We start from the raw sequence: 25,050 nt of genomic DNA, 5'->3' as shown, positions 1-25,050 counted from the left end.
GTAACTCATTTTTAAATGTTGTTTAATAGATAATAGATATAACTTAATTATCATAAAAAATGCAAGTAAAACTAATCTAAGGACTAACGTTAGAATAAAATAAATGAAATTTCCTTTAATTCAAAATAGGTATTTATAATTATTATTAATTACTATTTTAAATACAGCTGTTATTGAACGTCGGAAAACGAACGTTGAAACTACGATGCCTACCACCGGTTCGGGATAGTTCCCGAACTTTCTCCCAAAGTTCGGGAACCGGCGGCGCGGCGTAAAAAACTCGCAAAATATTTATACTTATTGCTCGCTACATGTCTATTTATAGAATTACGGAAGTATAATAATTATTATTATTTAATAATTATTTATCATAATAATTTTTGGCTGTTATTTCCAAAGAAAACTATAGGTAGGAACGAATATATTTTTTTACACTATTCATAGTTACAGTTAAGGTTGTTCTATTTTTTTTTGTATGATATAGAACGGAAGAAGGGCAGACGAATCGCCTGGTCGCAAGCTCATAAATTAACCCATCAATCTCCAAGCGGCAGCCGGCTGCCGCATAACAATTGAAAATCTATTGTGTCTGCGATACCCACGATGGTGCTACACTCTACCACTGGTTCGACAGGCCACGAGGCACGACTCACGACGCACGCAGCGGCGGTTTTAATTCATGAAGACCTAAGATAAGCTATTGTGTCTCGTTATTCCACGATCGATCCAGGACAGATGGCATCATGTCTTTTGATTATGACGGGCCGCCAGTCGCCACATTTATGGCGAAACAGTGATAAAGTAATTTGTTACTTGCTGATATCCATTAGGCATTATCTAAATATTGCTCTAGACTCTAGAGTCCGACACACAGTCATTTTAGGTTTTTATTTTTTAAACACTTTCTCTTACAACGATGATTAACTTGTTTCGTGCTTACTTTTATAGCTCTGTTAATTGTTAGGTAACATTATACGGTTTACTTTTATTTGCTTATGGAACACTGGAATAAGTTTTTTTAACTACAGTTATTTTAGTTTTTAATTTTTTTATTTCAAACTCATGTTTATCAACTAAGGCCTAAGAGCCATCTAATGACAAATCTTAAAACAAAAAGGAGTATCCATTCAACAATAGATGGCGTTTTATTGCGATATTTTATCAGCGCCATCTATTAAATTACCTATGTATACTTTTGTCAAACAAATGACGCAAAAAATTTTACCAATCGTCAACAGATGTCTCTGTGTCACTAAATACTTTATTATAATTTTTTTACTCTTCAGTTATTTTATATTTATCTTTTCTAGTATAAATTCTACACTATAAAAAACTCTTTTGCTATTCCTATCTTTTGTTAATATTACTTTTTTTTAGTTTTGTTTTGAAGCTTCATTATTTTTTATATGGCAACATTTTTAATGGCAAACTGCGATTGGCATTTGTGATTTGGCATTATCTGTGTCCCGAATTTCCGATTCGGATGACAGTTGTGTAGTTACTTGTGAGTTACTTGTGTGTGGGAAAAATTAGAAAATTATGAAGTAAAAGTATTTTCCAAATTATCGTGCTTAAATGACAGCTGGAAAAGAAACCATGGGGTGAGTTCCGCTAAAAATCTTTTTGTCCTAAACGCGATATTTTCACCGCATACGCTATCTCCTCGGAGAAAATTCATTTTCCCTCATCTTTAGGGAGGGGATGCACTGTACCAATGCGGAGCGATATTTTCGGGTTTACGTTGGGGGAGCGAGTATCCCAATATAAGTTTTATAAATATACAAGTAAGGTCAGCGCCGGTAGGTATGTCGATATGAAGTAAGAATTTTTCGTAACAATTTCGCAACGCCTGCAGGACCCGTTCGATTGCATTACACATTGATTGCACTTAATTTAGGCCCGAGCGTGAGGTCGCGGAGGGATGTTGGGCCGGTTCTATTTATACTGGAATTTTCTACTTCACTGGGCCCCTGTTGGCTGTTGATGTGTGTCAGGGGCACATTACACACGCTAATTACCCGCTCAGGGGCTCACACTTTGCCTCACAAGTTTTGTTTTTACTAAAAATTGTATGTAACCAACAATTTTTCTTACAAGATATGTGTGGTAGTTGATTATATCCCACAATAAATATTATTAATGTGGTAGTTAATATTTCTATTAAAATGTATGTAAATTAATGTAGAGTTCTCATGACAGAAGTAGATAATAACAAGTATTGAAAGGTTGAAGAACTAAACAGTCTTGTCGGTCCTGAAGCACTTACACCTTTGGAATTAATTTAACACTTCAGCTCCCAAGCGGCCACATGTGGCAGCGAGAATAATAGATTTCCAAGAATCCACAATCGAAGGATCAAGATACTGATAGAAATGTATACCTAATCCTTTAACTACCTAAAAACATCAGTTCCTGAACTCTTTATTTGAGTCTCATAATAACTATTAAATAAACCAATGAAAATCTTTTCCATAATGAAATTCTAACAAAACAACAAAAATCAATTATAAGATTAGACTAGACCTATGCGGGCTCGCTGATAACTATTTGGAGCACATCCATGCAATATGTTCCAATTTATCCAACTCGAGTTTTGTTGATAGTTTTAAATATTGACATATCTTATCAGCCCACTTGTTCTATTGGTTCTGCGCCTGCAATGGAATAGAAACCTTAGTGCAAAATTACAAAGTCTATATTGAATTGGCAAATGCATAGCTCTGAGATGAAGATTATTGAGTTTCTGCAGCAATGGTATTTGATAATGAACAATGCTTGCTTTTAATACAATTCTTGAAATTTCAGTGACCTATTGTTAAAGCTCATGAAATGAAATGAAGATGTAATATTAAGTACAATCTTAACTCTTTATTGAGTCTCTCAGAATTTGTGATTAGTTTTGTTGAAGTAAATAGTAAGCAAATGAACTGAACATAAATTGTACAATTAAATTTTACTAGAAACTAATAGTTGAGTGTCTGTAAAGTTTGGAGGTTGTAAAGTTTATTGCCCGTCGGGAAGATGTAAGTATAAAGTTCTATCATATCTCTGTAACCTTAAACACCATAACTTCTATACTGAAAAGTATCCAAAAAAATCAATTTTGACTTGTTCACTTGTACGTCTACGTCATAAGTCTCTTTATTAATAAAATATTTACATGGTTTATATAACTCTAATGGGTCTGCTTGTCAGCTTTGCATATTAGAAAATCTATATGACAGTCAAAGACAGACCTTTATTAGTAGGCTGTAGGGTATATCAATATGAGTTTTAAGTTTACAATCATTAATCATGTAACATCAACAGATTTTAGTGTGCACAAATTATATGTGGCATGATTGGCATCAGCCCTCACATGTCTTCACTCTTTAAGGAGTGAGCTCACTGAGACGGGCCGTGCCGGGGCTCAGCGTGCCGGGGCTCATCGCAAAAATCCGCCTTCATACAATTTGTATGGAAGCGGATGCGCGTATCGCACACTGTGTCGGGGCGCAGCGGATTTCCGTCAATGCGACATGGCCCGGCAAGGCCCGACAAACCCGCTGCGCCCCGGCAACAGTGTGACCACACTTTACATAGATTTCCACTTTTTGGTAGATTTGAGGTCAAATGAATGACGATTTAGTAGTTCAATTTTTTTTGTAAATTTTAATAGAAGATCGATATTATATAACAAATAATATAAAAATTTAAAATGCATAATGAAGACAGTCCATATAAACATTTTAGTTTTATTTTAGTTTCACCCACGTAGAATACATTGATTAATAAAGGTAGATTTTCGGTAGAAGCTACAACACGGTCTAGTAGATTTTAGTAGAATATAGCAACGTTTTTGATATATCGAGTCACGAGTGATTTAAGAGTGGTCACACTGAGCTATCCAAAGTACTCAAAATCCGTCAATGCGATGCGGCCCGGCCCGGCAATAGTGTGCTATAGCGCATTTTGCGCTGAGCTGAGCCCCGATCCGCCCCGGCGAGCCCCGGCACGCGCCGACAAACTGTGCGCGTACCTTTACTGTTTATCTTTACCACGAAAAACCGAGGCTCATGTGAGGCTCTTTGTCTTGAGTGCTTACAGACGAACGGCGCTTGTCGACGGCAGTCATCGACATTTGACGACTGCCGTCGACGCGTGCCCTTACCATAATATAACCGAGCGTTACGTTTATCATCCTCTACTCTCTCCCGCACCGAACAACCAATTCCCTTATTACTACTTTCTCTCTCTCCAGGGAACAACCGATCTTCACGTGCAAGGCGCACGTGTTCCACATAGACCCGAAGACGAAGCGGTCGTGGATGTCGGCGAGCTCGGCCGCCGTCTCCGTCTCCTTCTTCTACGACTCTTCGCGCAACCTCTACCGCATCATCAGCGTCGAGGGGACCAAGGTGAGCACCTTATGAGTTGATTACACCTACCTTAGAGTGGCGAGACAGTAAAATAAACAAACTTTATTTGGCCGAGATCACATTATATACCTAGTGCTCTTGGCCAACGTCTCGGTATGTTTTAGGTGTGCTCGGCCACTGTCTCGCCACTCTACTTGACAGGTGTAATTTAGCCCTTAGTGTCTAAACACACTAGGCCGAAGTTACGCGGCGGAAATTCCGCATGAATTCGCCCGCAATGTATTTATTTTAAACTATCGATGACATACTATTCTGTCGCGTTCCGTCCGTATATTGTATGCGTTTGACATTGCGGGCGTAATCATGCGGAATTTCCGCCGCGTAACTTCGGTCTAGCTAGTGTGTTTAGAGTTGACGTTCGCAGTTTACGTTCGCGGATTGCCAATTATAATGGATAGAACATAACCGTGATTACTACCTGTAGTATGCTAATGATGAATATGTTATAAGTCTCTTCATGCTCGTCAACGCTTGTATTGTTTCATCAGAGGTCAACGTGGAGAGGCTTCATAAAATTAACTCCAATTTTTTCACATGTCGTCAATAGTTTTAAATAAACCAGGTTATATTGTATTTATAGTAAACCTATCTCTTTCCCAGTTTAAATATCCAATAGTAACCAAATATGTAAGGTTTATTCCACGCGCGCATGGAAAAATTGTCCGGAGTATTTGACAGATCCGGTGTACTACTTTGAATATTCCAACTTAGTTGCATGGTCAGCAAAAAAGTGATGTGCTATACATTGACACGGTAGCGGGTGCCAGCAATGAGCATTACTGTGTGTAGTATCCAGTGTTTATATTGCGTACTGGATATAGAAACAGGATTTTAATATTTTAACATTAGATGTTGCCTGCCACTTCTGCTGCACATATTTTTTTCGCGCTGGAATCGCATTGGAATCCTTGAGACTCAACATATTCCGATGCAAAATTACAGTGGTTTAATGGTTTAAAGATGAAGTGGAACATAAAGACATACGGAGTATGGACACACCCTCGCATCTAATTTTAGCAATTTTTGACCTAGAGACCACTCCACTGCCCCTTGAATTGACAATTTGACATTGAGTTACTCGATTGCTCGATCATCAAGCCAGTGACGCTGGCGCCCTTTGCTGTACCAATGTAAATGAGCACAGTAAAAGTTTATGAAAAGAAAATGTCTCGGAGCGATAAAGATTTCGTCGTTAAGCCTGCGCCTACATAATTCGATTTAAATTTCGTAATTTTCTTTCGTGGAATAAAAGTTGGCGAGTCTTATCGTTAGCGAAATTCAAATAACAATTATTTAGCTCCTCGTTTTTCATTATACCCCTTTGTGTGCTAATTGGGTAATTCTTCTAAACTGTAATGGGTTTTGTAATTAGGTGTTACCTGTGTGTTGACCTCGGGAGAGGACTCAGGACGAGACGTTCTTTTCATATTTTAAACATGCGGTCATATTTTAGTGCCAAGAACAAGATTAGGTTTTTAAAAATACCTCTAAGGAAGGCTTTCATCGAGCAATTGTTTTTGACTTAGTTCTGAATAAAAACCAGCTGGCCGCCGAACTTATTCAACACTTAATAATGATGATAGACGTTTCCCGCGATTTTGTTCATGCAGTAATTAGTTGACGCGTGTGCTGTACTTTTGCTGGGATTCAAATCCCATATCCTTCGCCGGGGATGAAAGTATCTCCATACCAAACTTTATCGAATTGGTACAGCATTTTAAGTGAGAAGAATTAATAGACAAAGGCAGACCAACATACAGAAAGACAGACAGATACACTTTGGCGTTTTTTTCAGGATAAAGAACATGTAACGCCTTCGCGTCTAAAACATAAAACGAAATATAAAAAGCTGATTGTCTGCGCCCTTTCACGTCAAAAGGAATGGAATATTAAAAATTGTTTCATTCCCTAGAACCATACATGGAGTTGATATTTTTCTTTACGTAATACATAACATAATATCCTCCTGTATGACGTATGACATTCCCTACACGTTCCGCGCGTCTTCATCCGTGTATATAAGGAGTAACCGTACATTTTCACACAAAAAAGTTGACTATGTTTTTCCCACTACCTCTGCCAAATTACTTAAAAATCGCTTCTGTAGTTCGTGAGATTAGCGCGTTCACACTCTTCAGCTTTACAGTAACAAAAAATAGATGCCGGCTGCCGCAGTATATGCCGTTTCAATTAATTTTAAGCATATTGATAAAAAGAAGGTTACTCGAGTCTCGACCAATTAGAATAAGAACGTTAGAAGATATTGGAAGGTTAATAACATTTGAATTAATAGCATTATACGGTATCGCCCCCAGAACTTTGTTTAGATTCAGATCAAAATGACAACGAATTCTCTTCTCTCGACAAAGCCTCTAAAGCCATGTTTGGCGATTTATTGATATGGAAAGGTGTTCTTGGAAAATACGTTGGACTGATCTGATTTTTTTCGTCTCTCTTGTTTATTAAATTAAGTTTTTTTTGTCTTGTCTTTTCTCAATTATGACTCGATTTATTTGATTGCTTTGTTGCTTGTGTTTAATATCTAGTGCAGAATGCAGATATTGTTTTTGTTATCACTACTTTTCTATCTCCTAGAATAGAGCTATGAGATGTCTACAGAAATCCTTTAACTTATGCCTTCTTATATTTACTAATGTTATAAAGCTGAAAAGTTTATTTGTTTAAACGCGCTTATCTCACATACCTACTTATTACTGGACCTTTTTGTAATTTGGCACAGATAAAAAGATGACCACGGTAGCGAAAGACAACGTTTTTCCGAAAAAAATGTACAGTACTTATTTCAACAAGGCGAAGCCGCGTAGAGGGCTTAGTAATAAATAAGAAGCATAACAAAACTTGTCTATTTAAAAATATCAGGCGCTCGAAAAGTACAGCGCGGGGAACGGAAAATGCTGCGAGAATTTTTCGTATTTATCGAGAGACGATTGAATTTCCTGCACCTCGTGACCTTATGAAATGTTATGTAAATTGCGCGGAATATCCCAGAATTATTCTTCTCATATGTACTGAAATAAAGCCTAAATATTTAAATCCAAATCTATGTAAGAATTTGAGATATCGTGTTAAATATTTTCCGCTCATGTACATTTTCTCCTTCACTAATAAAAAGATAGATCTTTTAGTTTATGGTGAGGACACTGTACAGAGCCGTCATAGTTACGATATATGTTACAAATCGAACTTGGAGAAAATGATGTACATTTTTATAAGGTGCTTGTATTGTTTAAAGTGGTTTAATAGAAAGTTTACTGGAATTTTGTAATAAAACTGCTAGAACTAACCAACATAGAGAAATTCGTGGAGGGACCAATACTCTAACTGCAAATTCAAAACAGTTTCTAAAATTGATGCTAGCTAAAGTTACCCAAAATAGCCTGATATTTTGTTACGTCGTAATCGCCCATAGTTATTCGACGTGATAAATTTTTGTTACCTGTATAAGTCGAGTGCACGTTATCACCGAAGCAGAGCTAAGCTGCATTGCGAGGAGTGTTTTTTTTTGAAGACACAATATGATAACTTCATTTAGATATCTGACCTAGCAACACATCCATCGCAACGCGGTTTATTTAAGTTTTTACTGACAGTCATCCCCCGGACCTTTATGAATAGGCTATTGATGAGCAATGTATTTTTATTGTTATGACACTAACACCTCTTTGGTCGTTCCAGGCGGTGATCAACAGCACGATCACGGCGAACATGACGTTCACGAAGACGTCGCAGAAGTTCGGGCAGTGGAGCGACGTGCGCGCCAACACCGTCTACGGTCTGGGCTTCGCGTCCGAGGCCGAGCTGGGCAAGGTACAGTCGACTGTCACTAAACATGCTAATAGTTTGGACAGTGGAGCGACGTGCGTGCCAACACCGTCTACGGTCTGGGCTTCGCGTCCGAGGCCGAGCTGGGCAAGGTACAGTCGACTGTCGCTAAACATGCTAACAGTTCGGGCAGTAGAGCGACGTGCGCGCCAACACCGTCTACGGCCTGGGCTTCGCGTCCGAGGCCGAGCCAGCAGTTTGAGGCTGTCGCGTAATATGTTTAAGAAGCCCATATTATGTATTGTTTATCTGGAAACCATTCTAGATCGTAGCAGCTTTTTAAACTAATTCGACAGTATACGACCCTCGCGTCGTATAGTTAGACCCGTAAAACGCCAAATTACGACCCAATAAAATATACGGGCTTTTAAAATCTAAACTCACACATTGGCTTAGCGTCGTTGTCGGTTAGTTAGGTTTTATGTGGCTTTTACTTACTGAAAATATTATTTTGTTCATGTCTCGTTTCTGATAATAATGTCGCTAAGTGGTCATCCAGCGCTTATAAGTTTCATCAAAACTTATTTATTTCTTGGTCCTAATTATTTAAGGTTACATACAAGCCTTGATAAGGTACCCTTAAAGCCGACTTAACGCTAGAGGGTTGTTGGTGAAAACCGACATAAATGTCAAATTAAGTTTAAAAACCGATTACCACATTCAGATTTTAAACGTTGCTGTTGGTCTTACAGTTCATAGAGAAATTCCAAGAGGTGAAGGAGGCGATCCAGGCGCAGGCGTGCGGCGCGGCGAAGAGCAACGGGTCCGGCGCCGCCACGCCCGTCGCGTCCGCCACCGCCAGCCCGCTGCTCGCCGCGCGCGCGCCCGCCGCCGACGACGCGCCCGCACTCTCGCCCGCACAGGTACACGACACACCTGGTTAATGCTGATATTGATACTGGATGCTAGACTATTGCCTATTGCCAATAGATGCTGGACATAATTAAAGACGTGAGTGGAAGAACCAGATAACTAACATTTTATAACATAGGGACAATTACTCATTTTTTCCTTATAAGTAATTTAAACAAACTTTGTAACTTACCCTAACTACTAACTAAATCATCTGGCTTTTTTATGTCAAATTATGTATGATTTATGTACACTTTATCCCATTCCCCAATTTCGACATCTTTCGTCATGAGTTAAATGCCTTTTAAAATATTTTAAGGTAATATTATGGTATGACTCTTCTTTTTGTTGTGGGATATTTATTAGAATAAATATTATTTTTGTTTTAGCCCAAAGCGGAAAACGATGAGATGATGGTCCATCAGAGAGCTCACTCTGTCTCGTCTACACTACAGGTAATTCATTCAGTATTAATTTAATAACAACATACGTATTACAAAGTTTTAAGACGCCAGGCTTCCTTGCTTACAATCGTTTTGTTTATACGCAGATGCGTACGTCAAGTGTGCATGCAATCGTAACTTGACGTGCATGCGTGCGTGTATGCGTAAAAATGTATTTATTTGCGAGTGTATTTGTAAACACGTGCTCGCAATTGCGTTCTTGCGCTCTTGGATTTGCATACATGCGTCCGCACTTGCTTGCGGGCGCTTACGAATGACAGTATTTCTTCTCTCTTTCTACTTTTGGACGTATTTACGGTCCTACCATTATTATTTACATTAACATTTCTGTATAGGGTGGTGGGTACGCGACAGTAGGTCGGGCGCCGCGCGGGCCTCCGCCGCCGGCCGGGCCGCCTGACGCCCCGCCGGACAGCGCCGAACAGCTGCGTTACGAAAACGACCGCTTGAAACTGGCGCTGGCACAGAGGTATGTAATAAAATAACTACTTCTAATAAATAATTTGTGGCAGTACAACTAGCGCCACACTCCTGCATCGCGCTATCGAAGTTTTCTAAGTACGTTGGTATATATACGACGCTGAAATCAATCACGTGGGCTTCTTCGGCCTATGGGTATCGAAAACTATCGGTATTCGGCCCACAAATTGATAATCTCACAATAGCTTAGTATCTAGGAGCTTGTATAATTTACTAGCTTGGAAATTTTGTACAAAAATTACGAAGCAATTTACTATACTATATTATGTAACGTGATGGGTTGGCCTTAAATTATTTTGTAATTATTTGTAAATAAAACTTTCTGATAAATAGTCAAATTTAATGAAAAGTAATTTTGTACAACAATTAACAACTAAATAAAGTTTGTTTTGAGTTCGAAAGTAATAAATAATATACAACTTCCTTACGCTTACAATCAAATATAAGAAAACCAATTGTTAGAAATATAATTAATCAAAATAAACAAAAGTAAGATAAGAAATAACAGTCTTATTAGAGTCTTAAATGAAAAAAATCGGCTAGATAATATTTATGGTATAAGGTAAAGATTGAGTTATCCCGGAGCGTATAATTTTCGTTATCCATGACGTCATACATGTACAACATGATGCGTAGACTAATCAATTTATTTAAAAAAATCACATGATTTTTTGTATGTTCTACCATCAAACAAATCAAGTATTATAGCTATAACACAGAGCGAGTTCCAAGATTTGGTAATCAGACCTATCCTACTCCTAACCTAAAATGCATATTTATCTAATGTTCATATCCGCCAACTATAGGTACGAAGCCTCCGTCGAGTTGTTGATAGTTTTCACCGTTGTACTCGTGTGGGTAATTTTCATACACGGGTTTAGATTGCACGACCTTGTATTCCTCGGGTTCTTCCTTAGGTATGCCGATCTTGTGAACCACCGCATTAAATCCGTTCTTGTCATCCGCTTCGTATTCGACCACGCGTTTTGTTCCATCTGTTTCTAGGAGAGTGTATGAACCTGGAAAAATATTGTAATTATATAAAATTCGATTTTTATAAAAGAATAATTAAGATATTATACTTTACAACATTTTAGTAACAATTTTATAATTTGGTCATTTGAGTACTACTAGAAAGGTAAGGTTTCTAGTACAGGTCCTTGAAGTACACCCAAATCATACCTTTTACTTTGTCACCGTCTCTCGTCTCCCAGTGGTCCTTGTTGTCGCCAGTGTGGGGATCCTTTACGGAGTAGTCGAACGAGTATTTAGGATGCGCCTGGAAAGTACCATGATCATTAAATAAGTTTTGAACCTTTAATAGTGATGATGTGAAAGCCTTTAAACAATTTTGGAATGAGTTACTCCTCTCCAATCCTTATTAATTCTCGAAAACAAAGTTTTGTAATTGAAATTACAGTGTTCAGCCATGAGGAATGCTCTTTGACCTTCACAAAAATAATATAATCAGTTTAGGTACTATCACTGACTGATGAAAGATGAGGCATTTATACGATAATGTTTAATAACGTCGGTGCAATGCCACTGTATCTACTAGATTAAGCAGGCCTAATTGCCAAACTCTTTTACCAAATTTTAATTACCATTAGCGCTAACCCGGACTGAATGGACAATTTTTGTTGGCTTCAACTCACATGGTAATCAAGATCGTACTCTTCATTGCCGTGATGTTCGTCCAGCGACTGGTGTCTGTGTTCGTCCAACGATTGGTGCACTATCGGCCTGTGGTAGTTCTCGTACCCGTCGTAACTGTCGTACTGGGCGGCCGTTGACGCGATTACCACTAATAGGGGTATACATTTCTGAAAAAAATAATGATAGAAGGATTATGTGAATATTGAAACAAAAACAACAAGCCCTAGCTGTTTTAGTCCTATCAGTAGCACCAGAGCTTTTATGAGATTTCATTGCGCAACAGGCTGGCTTACATTGAATTTTTTCTCTCTTAGACGAATTTCTACTGTTCAAAAGATCTAAAGAAAAAACACTTCATTGCCCTTGACCCCTCAGGTCTCAGCATTTATTCATAGATACTTCAGCAATATTAAAATACGATGTCTATGTTTTAATACCTAATTATCGAAATAAGATTCAAATATTTGCGGAGTCCCCCGTCAAAGTTAATACATTAAAATATGGGAATCACTGATAAACTCGAGACCGAAATTATAATGTTTGTTTATTGGGAAACTTTTATCAAGTTGTGTCTGAACTCCAGGGCACTCCGGGGCTACGAAGTGTCACACGAAAAGTTTGAGTTTGTGTTAATTTGGTTACGTGCTCATCGTCGCTCGCCAGTGTCAAATTAAAAACAAGTAAGTAATAATATTTCATTTACAATAATTTAACAGGTTTTTTGTAAGTTTTGATTTTGTACCAAAAATCCCAGCTACATAATAAAGAGTTTATATGACATTAGGTTTTTAAGTTTGTTTTATTCTATTATCTAAATAATCCTATCATGTAGTGTACGGTGTGCCACAGGGTTCTATTTAAGACCAGTTTTTCTTAATTCATGTCTTATTAACTTGGTATATTAATTATCTCGTTGCGTATTTGAAAGTTTCTAGATGTACAAATAAATACATATTATATTCCATCAAACAAGGAAGCGAGGACGTCACGTACGCAGTATTACGGGAAAGTGCAATACTGGTATAATTGCATTATGATTGCGAGCTGCATATCAACGTATCTATAAATGTCGGACTCTATAATTTTATAACTCTACATTCTATAATGTTGAAACGAAAGTTGAAAAAACTTTCGTTATTGCCTCACGCACAAATTAGAAGTCGTTTCTCAATTGATATTGCTGTCAATCAACGGTGACAAAGTTTCATCGTTTGAGAATATCCTACTCAGTACTCCGGCACCACTGGTGCAAACCATTGCCACTAATCGCGACATGATTTATGAGACGTTAGCTTACCATGGCTGGTGTCAAAGCTAAGCTTCTGGCAGTGAAGCCAAAAAATGGATGCACATGGACAGTGGACACCCCATGTGACATTGGGCCCAAAACTCTTTTGACGTTCATAAATTAATTGGTCGCTGTTAATCATTTGTGTACTAACCCACATTTTTTTTGTTGAATTATGAATGCAGTCTTGTTCTCAATGATCCAAAGAACATATTCTGCATTAATAATACGTATTTTTTTTTGTGGCATTGGGTGTGTACCACAAAATATGCTTAACGGCGTCCAATTATATTTCTTCTTAATCTATGCGCATTCTTGCTGGCGCGAATCAGTAAATCTATTATGATCAAGTAGGTCGATACACATCACAGCCGTTATACCCTCATTAGGTTGCAGTTTTCTCTAGAGTGTACTGTGTAGTGGTCGAGGCGTGTTATTTAATAACTTGTAACACCAATATGTAATACTGCCGGCGCGGCGCGGCGCGGGCGGTTAGATCATCCGATTTCGGATTTCGCGCCATCACCGTGTGTAATTGTGAAGAGAGCTGTGACAGGTGTACTTATGTTATCACAATGATTTTTACCGTAAAGATGGGACATTAGGACACACATTTTTTAGTGTCAATCTAAAAAAATAGTAAATCGGATCTTTTTTCGGTTTCGCCCTGGGTTTCGATTGTCATCTTTAATTTAGCTATCAAGATAAGTGAAATCTGATCTCTACAATATATAGATCTGTCCTCTATGTCCTGACCTTGGACATCTAAGAGTAAAATAGCTCAAAATATCAGAGTGCTACTTGAGGCTTGGCGACTCTTTGATGATTATTCGAGTATCATACAAAATTTACCAATTAGGGGAATAAATTAGAGGAAAATAAATCGGTGCATAATTATTATTGAGGATTGGCAGAGTTTGAAAACAATGCAGCCGCGGCTAATTTCCTGAATAGATTTGCTCATCTTTAGTGATGAACAGATTTGAGATAAAAGTAAAAGGAACGAGTGAAAACGGCCGACACGCAATGCGTCGAGAGATAATCGGAAACATTCTCTTATTGATTTCTTGCTGTTGACGATATTTTGTAGGATCTATAAAATAGTCGGAGTCATATTCCTCTTGACGATCGAGGGACGTTAAAAAAAGTGATCTCATGTTTTGATTATACCCAGATGGCGCCCGCGTATTTTCCGGAACCGTACATTTTCCGGGAAAAAAAATATCCTATTTCCTTTCTCAGGACTCAAAGTATGTCCATATCAGGTTCAGCCGTTTGGGCGTGAAGATGTAACAGATAGACATACTTTCGCATTTATAATATTGGAGGTAGTATGAATTGACAAATCCGCTATTGCAGTTTCATAGCATCGTTATTTAAAACTCTACAAGAATAGCTATTATAGGGATTTGCTATAGACTGAAATATATTTTTTGAAAGATATCAATGATCTCTACTGATATGTATTACAATTATACATACATTATATATCTCGGATTGATCGTCTACATCAGTGCAACTCTACTTTTCCTTTTCATTTGAAGTTAAATGGCAAAAAATATGACTGAATCCAAACGAGGCGTCTATGTTTTTTAGGGTTCCGTACACAAAGGGTAAAAACGGGACCCTATTACTAAGACTTCGCTGTCTGTCTGTCCGTCTGTCTGTCAGCAGGCTGTATCTCAAAAACCGCTATAGCTAGACTTCTGAAATTTTCACAGATTGTGTATTTCTGTTGCCGCTATAACAACAAATACTAAAACCAAATAAAAATAATAATGAAGGGGCTTCCATACAAGAAACGTGATTTTTTTGGCCTTTTTTGCTCGATTTCAATAATGGTAACAATAAGACACTTGAAATTTTTATAAAATCCTTTATTATAAGTGTACGTTTTTATTTTATTTTAATATTATTATAGATTATTAAATTTATAATAATATTAAAACAAAATAAAAAATGAGAGGGGCTCCCATACAAAAAACACAATTTGTGGTTTACTTTTGCTCTATAACGGTACGGAACCCTTCGTGCGCGAGTCCGACTCGCACTTGGCCGATTTTTTAGAACTGCTACTTTACCATGCGGTTAAGGGGTTGCCTAACCTTAAATTGTCGATTTTATAAGTCATTTTATACGTGAAAATAAGTCCCGAACTGTTTTTTTTTCTAAACATAGATACTTATTTCCAAGAATTTGATCTGAGCGAAAACACGATATCTTAAAATTTTCTCGAATTTTGCATATATTGCCATAACCGTGCATAATGCATTAAACTAAGTTAATATTTAACACATTGTATAAAATTATTTTTTCGCCTGGCATATGAAAGACGATGTGTGAGTGTGAAGAGAGAAGGACGATGTTTGATTTTTTGGGTTAGTCGCCTTCTTATAATAAACGCAATTAATTGGTAACACAGCCGCCCGAACTTTTTTTTGAATATAATATTTCATATTGTTATGTTAAACATTAAACGATAATAGTGTTAAATTTTATATGGAACATAGATGTTATAAAAAGTTCCGTGTCCACATATCCGGTCCACACATGAAAGGTTCCGACTTCCGATTCACAATTCGTGCGTGAAACGGGTATCGTTAAATTTGCCAGAAAAAAATATAATAAGTATTATGTTTATAATCGTAACAAATTTTTATACACAGGATATGTACAAGTAGGGCTAAACTAGGTGAGGAACAAGATAATCTAAATTAGAAATTAGGTCACACACATTGTCAGCAAAAAAATAAGAATATTTACACTGCGTCATATTGAAGTTAAGTTTTTTAACGGTTCCTAAAAACCTATAATATTATTTAGCTGTCTTCGTAAATATTAAGTTTTGAAGTAATCCAAAACCACTATTTTTAAGTGACACACCAAAGATAATACAAATAAAGAGAACGCCTGAAATATGTTCAGGAAAACGACTAGGTAGTGTGAGAGCTTTCCTTTTTTTTTAAATTGTAACTAATTTTAAACATAACAAAAATTAGTTACAATTTAAACAAAAAGGACAATTACAATTATTATGAAAATATTTCAATTTATAACTTTAAATTGTAATAACGAGTTGATAAATAATAATTAAAAATTACTTTAACATCTTCCGTACACCATATTCCTGCAATAAATATTCTCTGATCTAGGTTTAAAAATTCCATTAATTATTATTATATTGTTGTTAATAATTTTGATAATATTATGAAAAAAATGTATGACACAATTAAAAGAAAAACACTTACAATTAATTCCATTTTTTTCGGCAAAAAGTGCAACACTATTTTGGCTCAGTCACTTGGCATAATGCAAATTTAGCATGTGCGTGCGCACTTATACCCAAGAAATGGTTAAGTCTGATGCCCCCTTCTCTTCGTGTACGCGATTGTACTTTCCAGAATAGTAGTTGCATTCTCAACTTTATTGTAATGGTTATAAGAGTAAAGAAATATCGACAAACATCGTGATTTTGGATGTGATATGCTGAATCCGAGCACTAAAATTTTTATGATTATAAATATTAATTAACCTTAATAACTTCCACCCCTCTTAGTGTTTATGTTGAAAAAATTAGTACAATAAAATTACTTCAAAGGCCTGTTTCACCACTTTCTGATAAAGTGCCGAGTAGGCTATTCACAACTTTTTTGACATATTCTCCATACTTGATCTGTCAAGCTAATTGGTGGATAGCATATTCGTCACTTATCAGGAAGTGGTGAAACAGGCCCTTAATCATATAATTTTAGCCATCTGGCTAAAATTATATGATTTAGGGCCTGTTTCATTGCCATCCGGCTAAAATTATATGATTCAGCATGAGTTCCTTTAGACAGTATATGAGCTATTGTCTACAGGAACTCACCCCTCTGTAAGCTTAACGCGATTAGACTATAAAGCCGATGATGGACACTTCAGTGTTGGTAGTGAAAGGTAATATCAATCTAATGGCTAAAGCCGATATCCTGAAATAATAAATTCAGTAGCGTCCAATTGCTGGAAACCAATTTGCATACTTATCTTCTATCGTAAAGGCAATGTAGCGGAAACTCTTCCTGCAACCGCTAACCAGCAACAGTCGCGTGACCGAGTGGACACCGCGGAAGACCGACCGATATTTATGACACACTTCGCCGATGTTGTCAACAAACGGGAGTTTAGGTGATATAGTAGCCAACTAAACGCCAGGTTCGGTTTTGAACAGCTAAAGGCTGTCTAAAACTATGAGCTCTAGTGCGAGTGGAATAGATATGTTAGCTTCTCGGCGGAGTAGTTCCCGAACCGGTGGTAGGCCTCATGTAGACACACCTCAAGTGTTATCTTTGTTAACCTATTTAGAAATAAATATTTTGATTTTGATTTCTAGAAGATTTACAGAGTAGAAATGCAACTGATAAGAAATACTAAGATTTTTCAGATTTTCTTCTACTGTATATTCTAGGGTGAAAAACTTTCTCTGCGAAGGATATGTTTAGCGTGTTAAAAAGTTTGATGGTATTGGTTACACAGTATTTCTTGCCTGTGGTTTCTTATCCTTATTTGGGCTGTTGAGTCATACCATATTATTCTTCAATTTTGATATCAATACAGATGTTGTGACCGTCCTTGTCATATTGATCATCATTGTGGTGACCTAAGCTTAGAATGTAATGGTTGGGGAGGGGAAGAGGGGATTTCGGGAGTAGCTTGAGCGTGTCAGATTAAGCTTGCATACTAGGCTTCCGACTTGTGTCTAGTTATCATGGTATAGAAATCAGATTTCTCACGTGGTGGGATTTTTATTTTATTTTTTTATATTGAAATGTCGCCGGATCTGTCAGATTAAGATAGGGGATGTTTAGTATACCCCAAAGAAGCTTCCATATAAAGCACTGACGATTCAAAGGTTAGGTAAGCCTGTAGGGACATTTTAAAATATAAAAAATAAAGCTTCATATTTTCTTAACTAAGCTTCGCAGATATTTTATTTTGCTATTGAACTAAATAATTTAGTCCTTGTTGTCTAAAAATATATTTATTTAATAAGCAATTTTCTGAATATATTTTCTTTTTCAAAACTATAAAATGGCTGCAGTTTCTGAACCCACCGCTAAAATAAAAAAGACGCTCTTATTTTTTTTTATCAGCTTCACCTAATGTACAAAACCTACTAGGTCTCCATGTCGCTCGAGTGACTACACAAATAGCACCCTCCCCTCCTCTACTATAAGTGGTCGTTCATGATAAAACTTTTGGTTGTTTAAAGAAGTAGTCGTTTTTGCTGTGCTGATGAAGTTATATGTTCCGTGGTAAATTACATGCTTGTTATCCGTAAACCAAGATCGGTAAATCACACGTGCTGGTGTTCCGCTCCACGATGTATCATCCATGCTTCATTACGCTAAACACTCCTTCGTTTTATCAATCAATCAAATTATTGACCGCTTCGTTAGTTTTGATTTCTTTTGACGAACTTGTGTTAACTTTGTTAGTGCATTCGCTGTTCTATCGTTGATTTACCTAGAACTTTTAGTTACGGTAGATACAGTATAAAGCCTTGATAAATACAGCAATCATAAACTCAAACGTTTATTTGCAAATGACGAAGAAATCTGGTCATAATGTCTAAAGACTACGCATTCATCCTTTTTGTAGAAAAGTTAGAGTACTTTATACGTATGCGTTTACGTCGATCGTGCGTGCGGGGTCTCAGCCCTCAGGCTGAACTAGTTGAGGTATTTCATCAAGTAATAAGCCGTTATTTTTTAGGTCTGCCGAGATCTAGTTGTGCAGTCGATAGCCGATCTTCACGCACATGAACATCCACATCGATCGTAACGGTTACGCAACTAATCATTATAAAAACCTCGCATCATCATCAAAAGCCAGTCACTGGTTTTCCAATTTGATAATGTTTTATTATGAGGTTATTTGACAAAGCTAGCTACCATCTAAACGGCGAAGTAGACTCGCGAGAAACGCATTGTCGCTATTTCTGACATTAGCGCGGCCTATATTATTATGAGTAAAGTGCGATCTCACGGAATGCAGTTTTTTACCACCAGAGACATTGATGCTTAAACAGATAACGGACCTACGTAATTCGGTCATGTTAATTGTTATGTTAAGCCCAGCCGACAGATCACATACCTACATCAACATTGACTTGGCTCTACCAAAAAACGTGAGCCCGCCATCTGCCTATGAATCCGTTTCTCTGATGATACACTGACTCTAACAAGCTATATCTATATATATAAAACTCGAAGGTGACTGACTGACTGATTGACATAGTGATCTATCAACGCACAGCCCAAACCACTGGACGGAACGGGCTGAAATTTGGCATGCAGGTAGATGTTATGACGTAGGCATCCGCTAAGAAAGGATTTTGATAAATTCCAACCCCAAGGGGTTCAAATAGGGGATGAAAGTTTGTATATAATAATTCCTCTTAACGCGAGCGAAGCCGCGGGCAAAAGCTCGTCATGAATAAGGTCGATAAGGGTCACACCGTCTACCAACATAGTTCCCTCATTCCACAGGATATACAATTTTCACTGACATTTCAATGTCCTAAGTTTTCTGTCCTAAGTCCTAACCTTCCTGGCAAGTTCAGGCGATTTAACCACCAAGATAACTTAAATGTTATATTCTCGTAAGCAAGGCCGTACTTCATAAAATATAGTGTCCTCAATTTAAATAAGTCATGACACTGAATAATGAATTATTTAATCACTATTTGCGTAGGGTCATCTGGCGTCTGGACCCTCATTCGTCCCTCAAAGGTTGTCAAAGTTTATTTAGTCAAGGGTTCGGCCGGCACTGACAAACTTAAGGAGTTAATCTATTATATTAATTGCTAAGTTCTGTCGCTAAGGATTATTTTGTGTTAATTACTCTTTGGTATTGGAGTAAATATTTTTTATTGATTTAGTCCATAACAACACACATAAGGGAGATCGCAGCGGCCATGCCGACTGTATGTGCGCCGCAGACTCGATCACACAAAAAGTATGCCGTCTGCGATCTCCCTAAGTGTAGCTGAAATAAAGTATTTACAGGTATCGATACTCGGTAAATACAAAAGTTAGACTCACGCACGAAGGGTTCCGTACCACAATAGAGCAAAAATAGGCTGAAAATTGTGTTTTTTGTATGGGAGCCCCCCTTGATTATTTAATTTCTTTAAATTTTATTATTAATTTTTAAAGTACAAACTGAGTATTTCGAGAACATTTCAAGTGCCTATGTGTGGCCGTTACTGATATCGAGCAAAAAATAGCAAATCACTCACGTTTGTTGCATAGGAGCCCCCTTTAAATATATAATTTATTTTGTTTTTAGTATTTGTTGTTATAGCGGCAAGATATACACAATCTGTGAAAATTTCAGAAAGCTAGCTATTGCGGTTCTTGAGTTACAGCCTGGAGACACACAGACAGACAGACGGACAGACATCGAAGTCTTAGTAATAGGGTCCCGTTTTTACCTTTTGGATACGGAACCCTAAAAACTAATAGTGTATATTACGTAGGGTTGGAGCCGTATCGTTTAATATCATAGAATAAAAACAGATCTATTATCTGTATATCGTTTAATCGAGGTTCATCTAAATTCTAAACTTTCTAATTCCTTAGCAACGTGTTGGGAAGCCTCGTACTTATCAACCCATTAACAGGTGGTGTTGATATCAGATACTTATCAGAATACTAGTAAAAAGTAAAATAACGCATGTTGCGTATCGCTACACCTGTGCAGTTGAGCGTATGTAACGGTGTTTAAGACTACGATTTAAATATATGAAATTTGTAGATATCCACAGCTCAAATTCATAAACAAATTATGTTAAAAATAATCCAACAACAACGGATTAACAAGGTGAATTGGCTTCGTAATTTGTTCAACAATTTCTTCTTCTCACGGACTTTGAGCGATCATAATTTGTATCCAAAGTTTTGACAATTGCCTTCAAGCAAAAAACGTGATGACTTCTCATTCCACTAGATTATACTATTTTTGTATAATTTTCATCATCAGCGTCGCGTATTTCAACAATGTATCTAAGATATACATTATACAAATACAGTACTCCATACTGTATACGTACTGTGTTAGTACCGTGAGTAGCGCCCATATGTGAGCTCTCGTTACGTCACAATTTCGCAGCTTATGATCGAAAGTGTTTCGGATGTTTTCACATAGAGTACCGTGACAAGTTATAACGCTTGTTTAATTTGGTGTCTGTCGCAGTCAGAGGTAGCACCGGTTGAATAATCGCTACTGGCATTATTATCGGAGCTCGATTTTGTTGAATAAAGTTACGACTTTCGATGATCGGTTTTAATGAACTTTAAAACGTTTACGGACTCGAACATGAGAAATCTCATTACAAGTTTCGAAGACTGGTGTTTCACTTATTGAGGAAGAAAATCTAATAAGGAACGATCTTATAAAATTGAGTTGGCCCTTAAAAGAACATTATTATGTTATACTTCCATAAAACGTTGGCCACATAATGAACAAACAAACGCGAAAGCGAATCTATAGGACATTTTCGTCTTCAATAGATAATGATCGACGGGGATTGTGCATACTGTAGAGTGCTGTGGGAATCATGGTGGTATTCTTGGTTATCTGCCATGAACTCATGGTCCAACTCGACAGTACCAGCCATGCATGTACACCAGCCATGCCATGAGCACAGCCTGAGCCATGAACTCATGACTCAAGAATGTCTGAAGTCCTGAAGGACCTTTGAGTTTGATGCTGTCATTCTTCTGACCCCCGACTCAAAAAGAGGGGTGTTATCTATCTGTCTGTCTGTGGTATCTATCATAGCTCCCGAACGGATGAACAGATTTAATTTTTTTTTTCTATGATTGTGTACGTATATTTACGAGTGAATTGCATTTCCAGCTCAGCGAACGCCAAGAAGTGGGAGGTGGAGCTGGCGACGCTGAAGAGCAACAACCTGCGGCTGACGGCGGCGCTGCAGGAGAGCACCGCCAACGTCGACGAGTGGAAGCGCCAGCTGCACCAGTACCGCGAGGAGGTGGCGCGCGCCAGACACTACGCCACCGGGAAAGGTATGGCGCAACATTCTTACATCGCGCTATCGAAGTTCTCTAAGTGCGTCGTTATATATGTCGCAGCCAACTGGTTTAAATAGCCGTTCAATCCAACAGCCTAGCCCTTTGACTGAACAACGCCGTTCAATCTGGCTGGTTAAAAATGGAATGGCTTTTTTAACCAGTCGACTGCGACATATGTACGACAACTGAAATCAATCAAGACTGGGCTTCGGCCTGACCGAGCATACCACCTAGTTCGGTCGGAAGATCTTCCTTTGTGGCCACCACTCTTATGCCCACATTGATCATGATATTTCATTTATAGGGTAAAATAATTTGTAAAATTATGGATGCTTTTCCTGAAAGTTTGCGAAGTTCGAAGTCTTAATTCCAAGTCTTAAGCAGATCATCAGAAGTAAATCTTACGTTGGGATGGTATCTTCTTATTACGCGTGGACGACGAATATATGGCGATTTGTATTTTTATAAAATCAACTAGAAAATGCCGATATCGTGTTAAAAAAACCTTAACATAAAAGATCCCTGAAGGCAATTTAAAGACTCATCGTGACAACGTCAGGAGACGTAAATATTAAAAATGTCTTGACTTCCAGGTGGTGACGCAAGCGAGGTGGAGCAGCTGAGACAGCGCGTGGCGCAGCTGGAGGCCGAGCTGGCGCAGAAGAACGAGGAGCTGGCGCAGATCACCAAGTCCAAGCGCAGCGAGCAGGTGGGTGACGAAATATTTTTACAGGAGGCTAGAATTTAATGCCACAATATTGTGCAAAGTGCATTCTTTGTTATATATAATTAAATTAATATTATTATTGTTAAACTTAGAAATCATATTTTGTATGAACGAGCCGGGTCTATTCATACCTGATAAGTATCACGGCAACACCGAACATCTGTGATTCTAAGAACTAGAAACACAAGAGCATTTCAGCACCAGCACCCGTAGCATGGCTACAGTAGAGATGCGAAAGTATAGACAAATGACATAGACTATAGTCCTAAAAATTAAAATAAAATCCTACTTTATGACGGAGACTGCTAAGGATGCAGAATAGTTCAATGTGTAACTCCTCGGTTGGTGCAAGTGTTTAGGAGGCGATAAGGCGCTTTATTTCTGTAACAAAATAAATGGTCTCATTTTCCATTGTCAACCTCGTGGCGTGTGTTCCAGGACGCCGAAGCTAAGCTGGCTCAGAGTCAGCTGGAGCTGGCGCTGGCGGCGGCGGACGGCCAGCGGCAGGTGGTGCAGGCGCTCAACGACCAGCTCGCGCGCCAGATTGATGAGCTCGTGAGTATTATTGTTGGCGCCCTCGCCAGTTATATGACTTGAGGGAACTTGCAGAAGTTTGTTACTCTCACTACGACTACTGACGTATACTGCCACCTTCAAGTTACAGTAGTCCGTAACTCCTACTCACCAACATGCGACGCTTACTTTAATTTTTCTACTCCCTGCAGTGGTGCGCCAATTTTTGAAGTTTCAATTTGTAGACTAACATTCAGACGATCCAAGAGCTTGCCATTGATCTTGGATAGATTGTATTTATTTTCACTCTATGCCGAATACAAATACGGTTTAAAGTAGCCGGCTACATGAAGCGGCGACACACATCGTCGTTTCATTGACAATCTGTTTCATGTATGTAGTTGCAAATAAACTTTATTATTATTTTATAACTCGAGCTAATTATATTTTCTAGTCATATTCATACGGTTTGTAACATCAGCAGGTTTGTAACATCTAACATGTTGACCGGCTATTTCAGTCGACGATCCACCGCGAGATCAGCACGGCGCTGCAGACATGAGGCGCGGCGGCGGCGGGGGGCGGGGCCGCTGCGGGGGGCGGGGCCACGCCGGCGGGGGGCGGAGCGCGGCGCGCGTTGCCGCTGCTGCTGCGCCGCGGCCCCGAGCCCACGTACGCGACTCTCGCGCAGCCGCCCAAGTGAACGCCGCTCTCGGTATTTCTAAAGGTGCACGAGTTTTTTTAATGGTCTATCGCGTTTGTATTGTGCCAAACGAAGTTGAACGTAAGACATAAAATATTATGTAGATAGGGATATAATAGCCACAAGTCGTTTATCTCAGCTACGTTAACCATACATCACACCGCACGTGTGTGATGTATGTTTAACGTAGCACCGGCAAAATTTGTACTTTTATAGTCCGTCAAGAAAGTGAAGAACTTAAAAAGTGGCAACATCGTATTGTCATCCCTTTTTTCTTAGATTGATTTGAAAGGGATGACACTACGATGTTGCCACTTTTTAATTTATTTACTTTCTTGATAGACTATACCTTTACATATTGCACACGCCCAGTGCAGTGGATATTTGTGAACGCTAAAATTTGAATTGTTCTTGATATAAGCGTCTTCGAGTACCAACTTGCAGCAGAGTTCAATTTCGTTTGGAACGACAAGTCGTGCTAATGTGATGGAGCCGCGAACGCCGCCGGGTACGTTCAACCGTCTCTCCTCCATCGTGTTTGTGAACTATGAATTGGCTTTAATTCTTAGCGTGTTCAAATATATTTTATTGATTTAAGCGCCTGTTGACATTGTCGGAGCCGTAAATTTTTTATTTATTCGTGTAAGTTAATTGATCCAAAATTGTGTGATTGTTATCGAATATTAATTATTAGTTGTATGAGCTATTTCGCGATAAGTTTTACGAGGTTTTTCCCTTACACCGCCAAATTTTGCCTGAAATTGTCCTAGTATTCGTCAACCTACTACTATGCTACTGTTATATAGGTTGTAATTTTTAAACTTACAAGGATCTCTTTTGTGCAATATGCAAAATGCAGCTAGCGTCGCGTGTTACGTGCGCGTACGCCTTTGCGTCGCAGTCCGTCGTCTTGGCGGCGGCATATTATACAATATTATATTGAACTATAATGGTATCGAAACTATTTTATTATTATAAGTCAAATTTCACGAGACATAAGTCAAAATAAATAGGCTATGTAAATAATAA

The 25,050-nt window shown here is 38.2% G+C and overlaps 2 protein-coding genes across 2 annotated transcripts; one reads left to right on the top strand and one right to left on the bottom strand.

The window, feature by feature from the left end:
* Nucleotides 1-1,473: 1,473 nt before the first annotated feature.
* Nucleotides 1,474-23,905, top strand: LOC121727570 (homer protein homolog 2). The gene is given in 11 exon segments (XM_042115475.1): nt 1,474-1,601; nt 4,241-4,397; nt 8,115-8,274; nt 8,277-8,353; nt 8,954-9,124; nt 9,503-9,568; nt 9,913-10,046; nt 21,903-22,072; nt 22,672-22,787; nt 23,244-23,360; nt 23,839-23,905. Coding segments are annotated over 11 exon segments (1,236 nt in total). The 5' UTR covers nt 1,474-1,575; the 3' UTR covers nt 23,881-23,905.
* On the bottom strand, nt 10,768-16,261 carry LOC121727573 (larval cuticle protein A1A-like). The gene is made up of 4 exons (XM_042115479.1): nt 16,250-16,261; nt 11,713-11,880; nt 11,240-11,336; nt 10,768-11,076 (listed from the first exon to the last, which is right to left on the bottom strand). The coding sequence occupies exons 1-4, from the start codon at nt 16,259-16,261 to the stop codon at nt 10,838-10,840; spliced, it is 516 nt and encodes a 171-aa protein (XP_041971413.1). The 3' UTR covers nt 10,768-10,837.
* Nucleotides 23,906-25,050: the final 1,145 nt, after the last annotated feature.

The sequence above is a fragment of the Aricia agestis genome, chromosome 6 (assembly GCF_905147365.1).
Source record: "Aricia agestis chromosome 6, ilAriAges1.1, whole genome shotgun sequence".
Lineage (NCBI taxonomy): Eukaryota > Metazoa > Arthropoda > Insecta > Lepidoptera > Lycaenidae > Aricia > Aricia agestis.
This window is presented reverse-complemented; position numbering and strand designations above follow the sequence as displayed.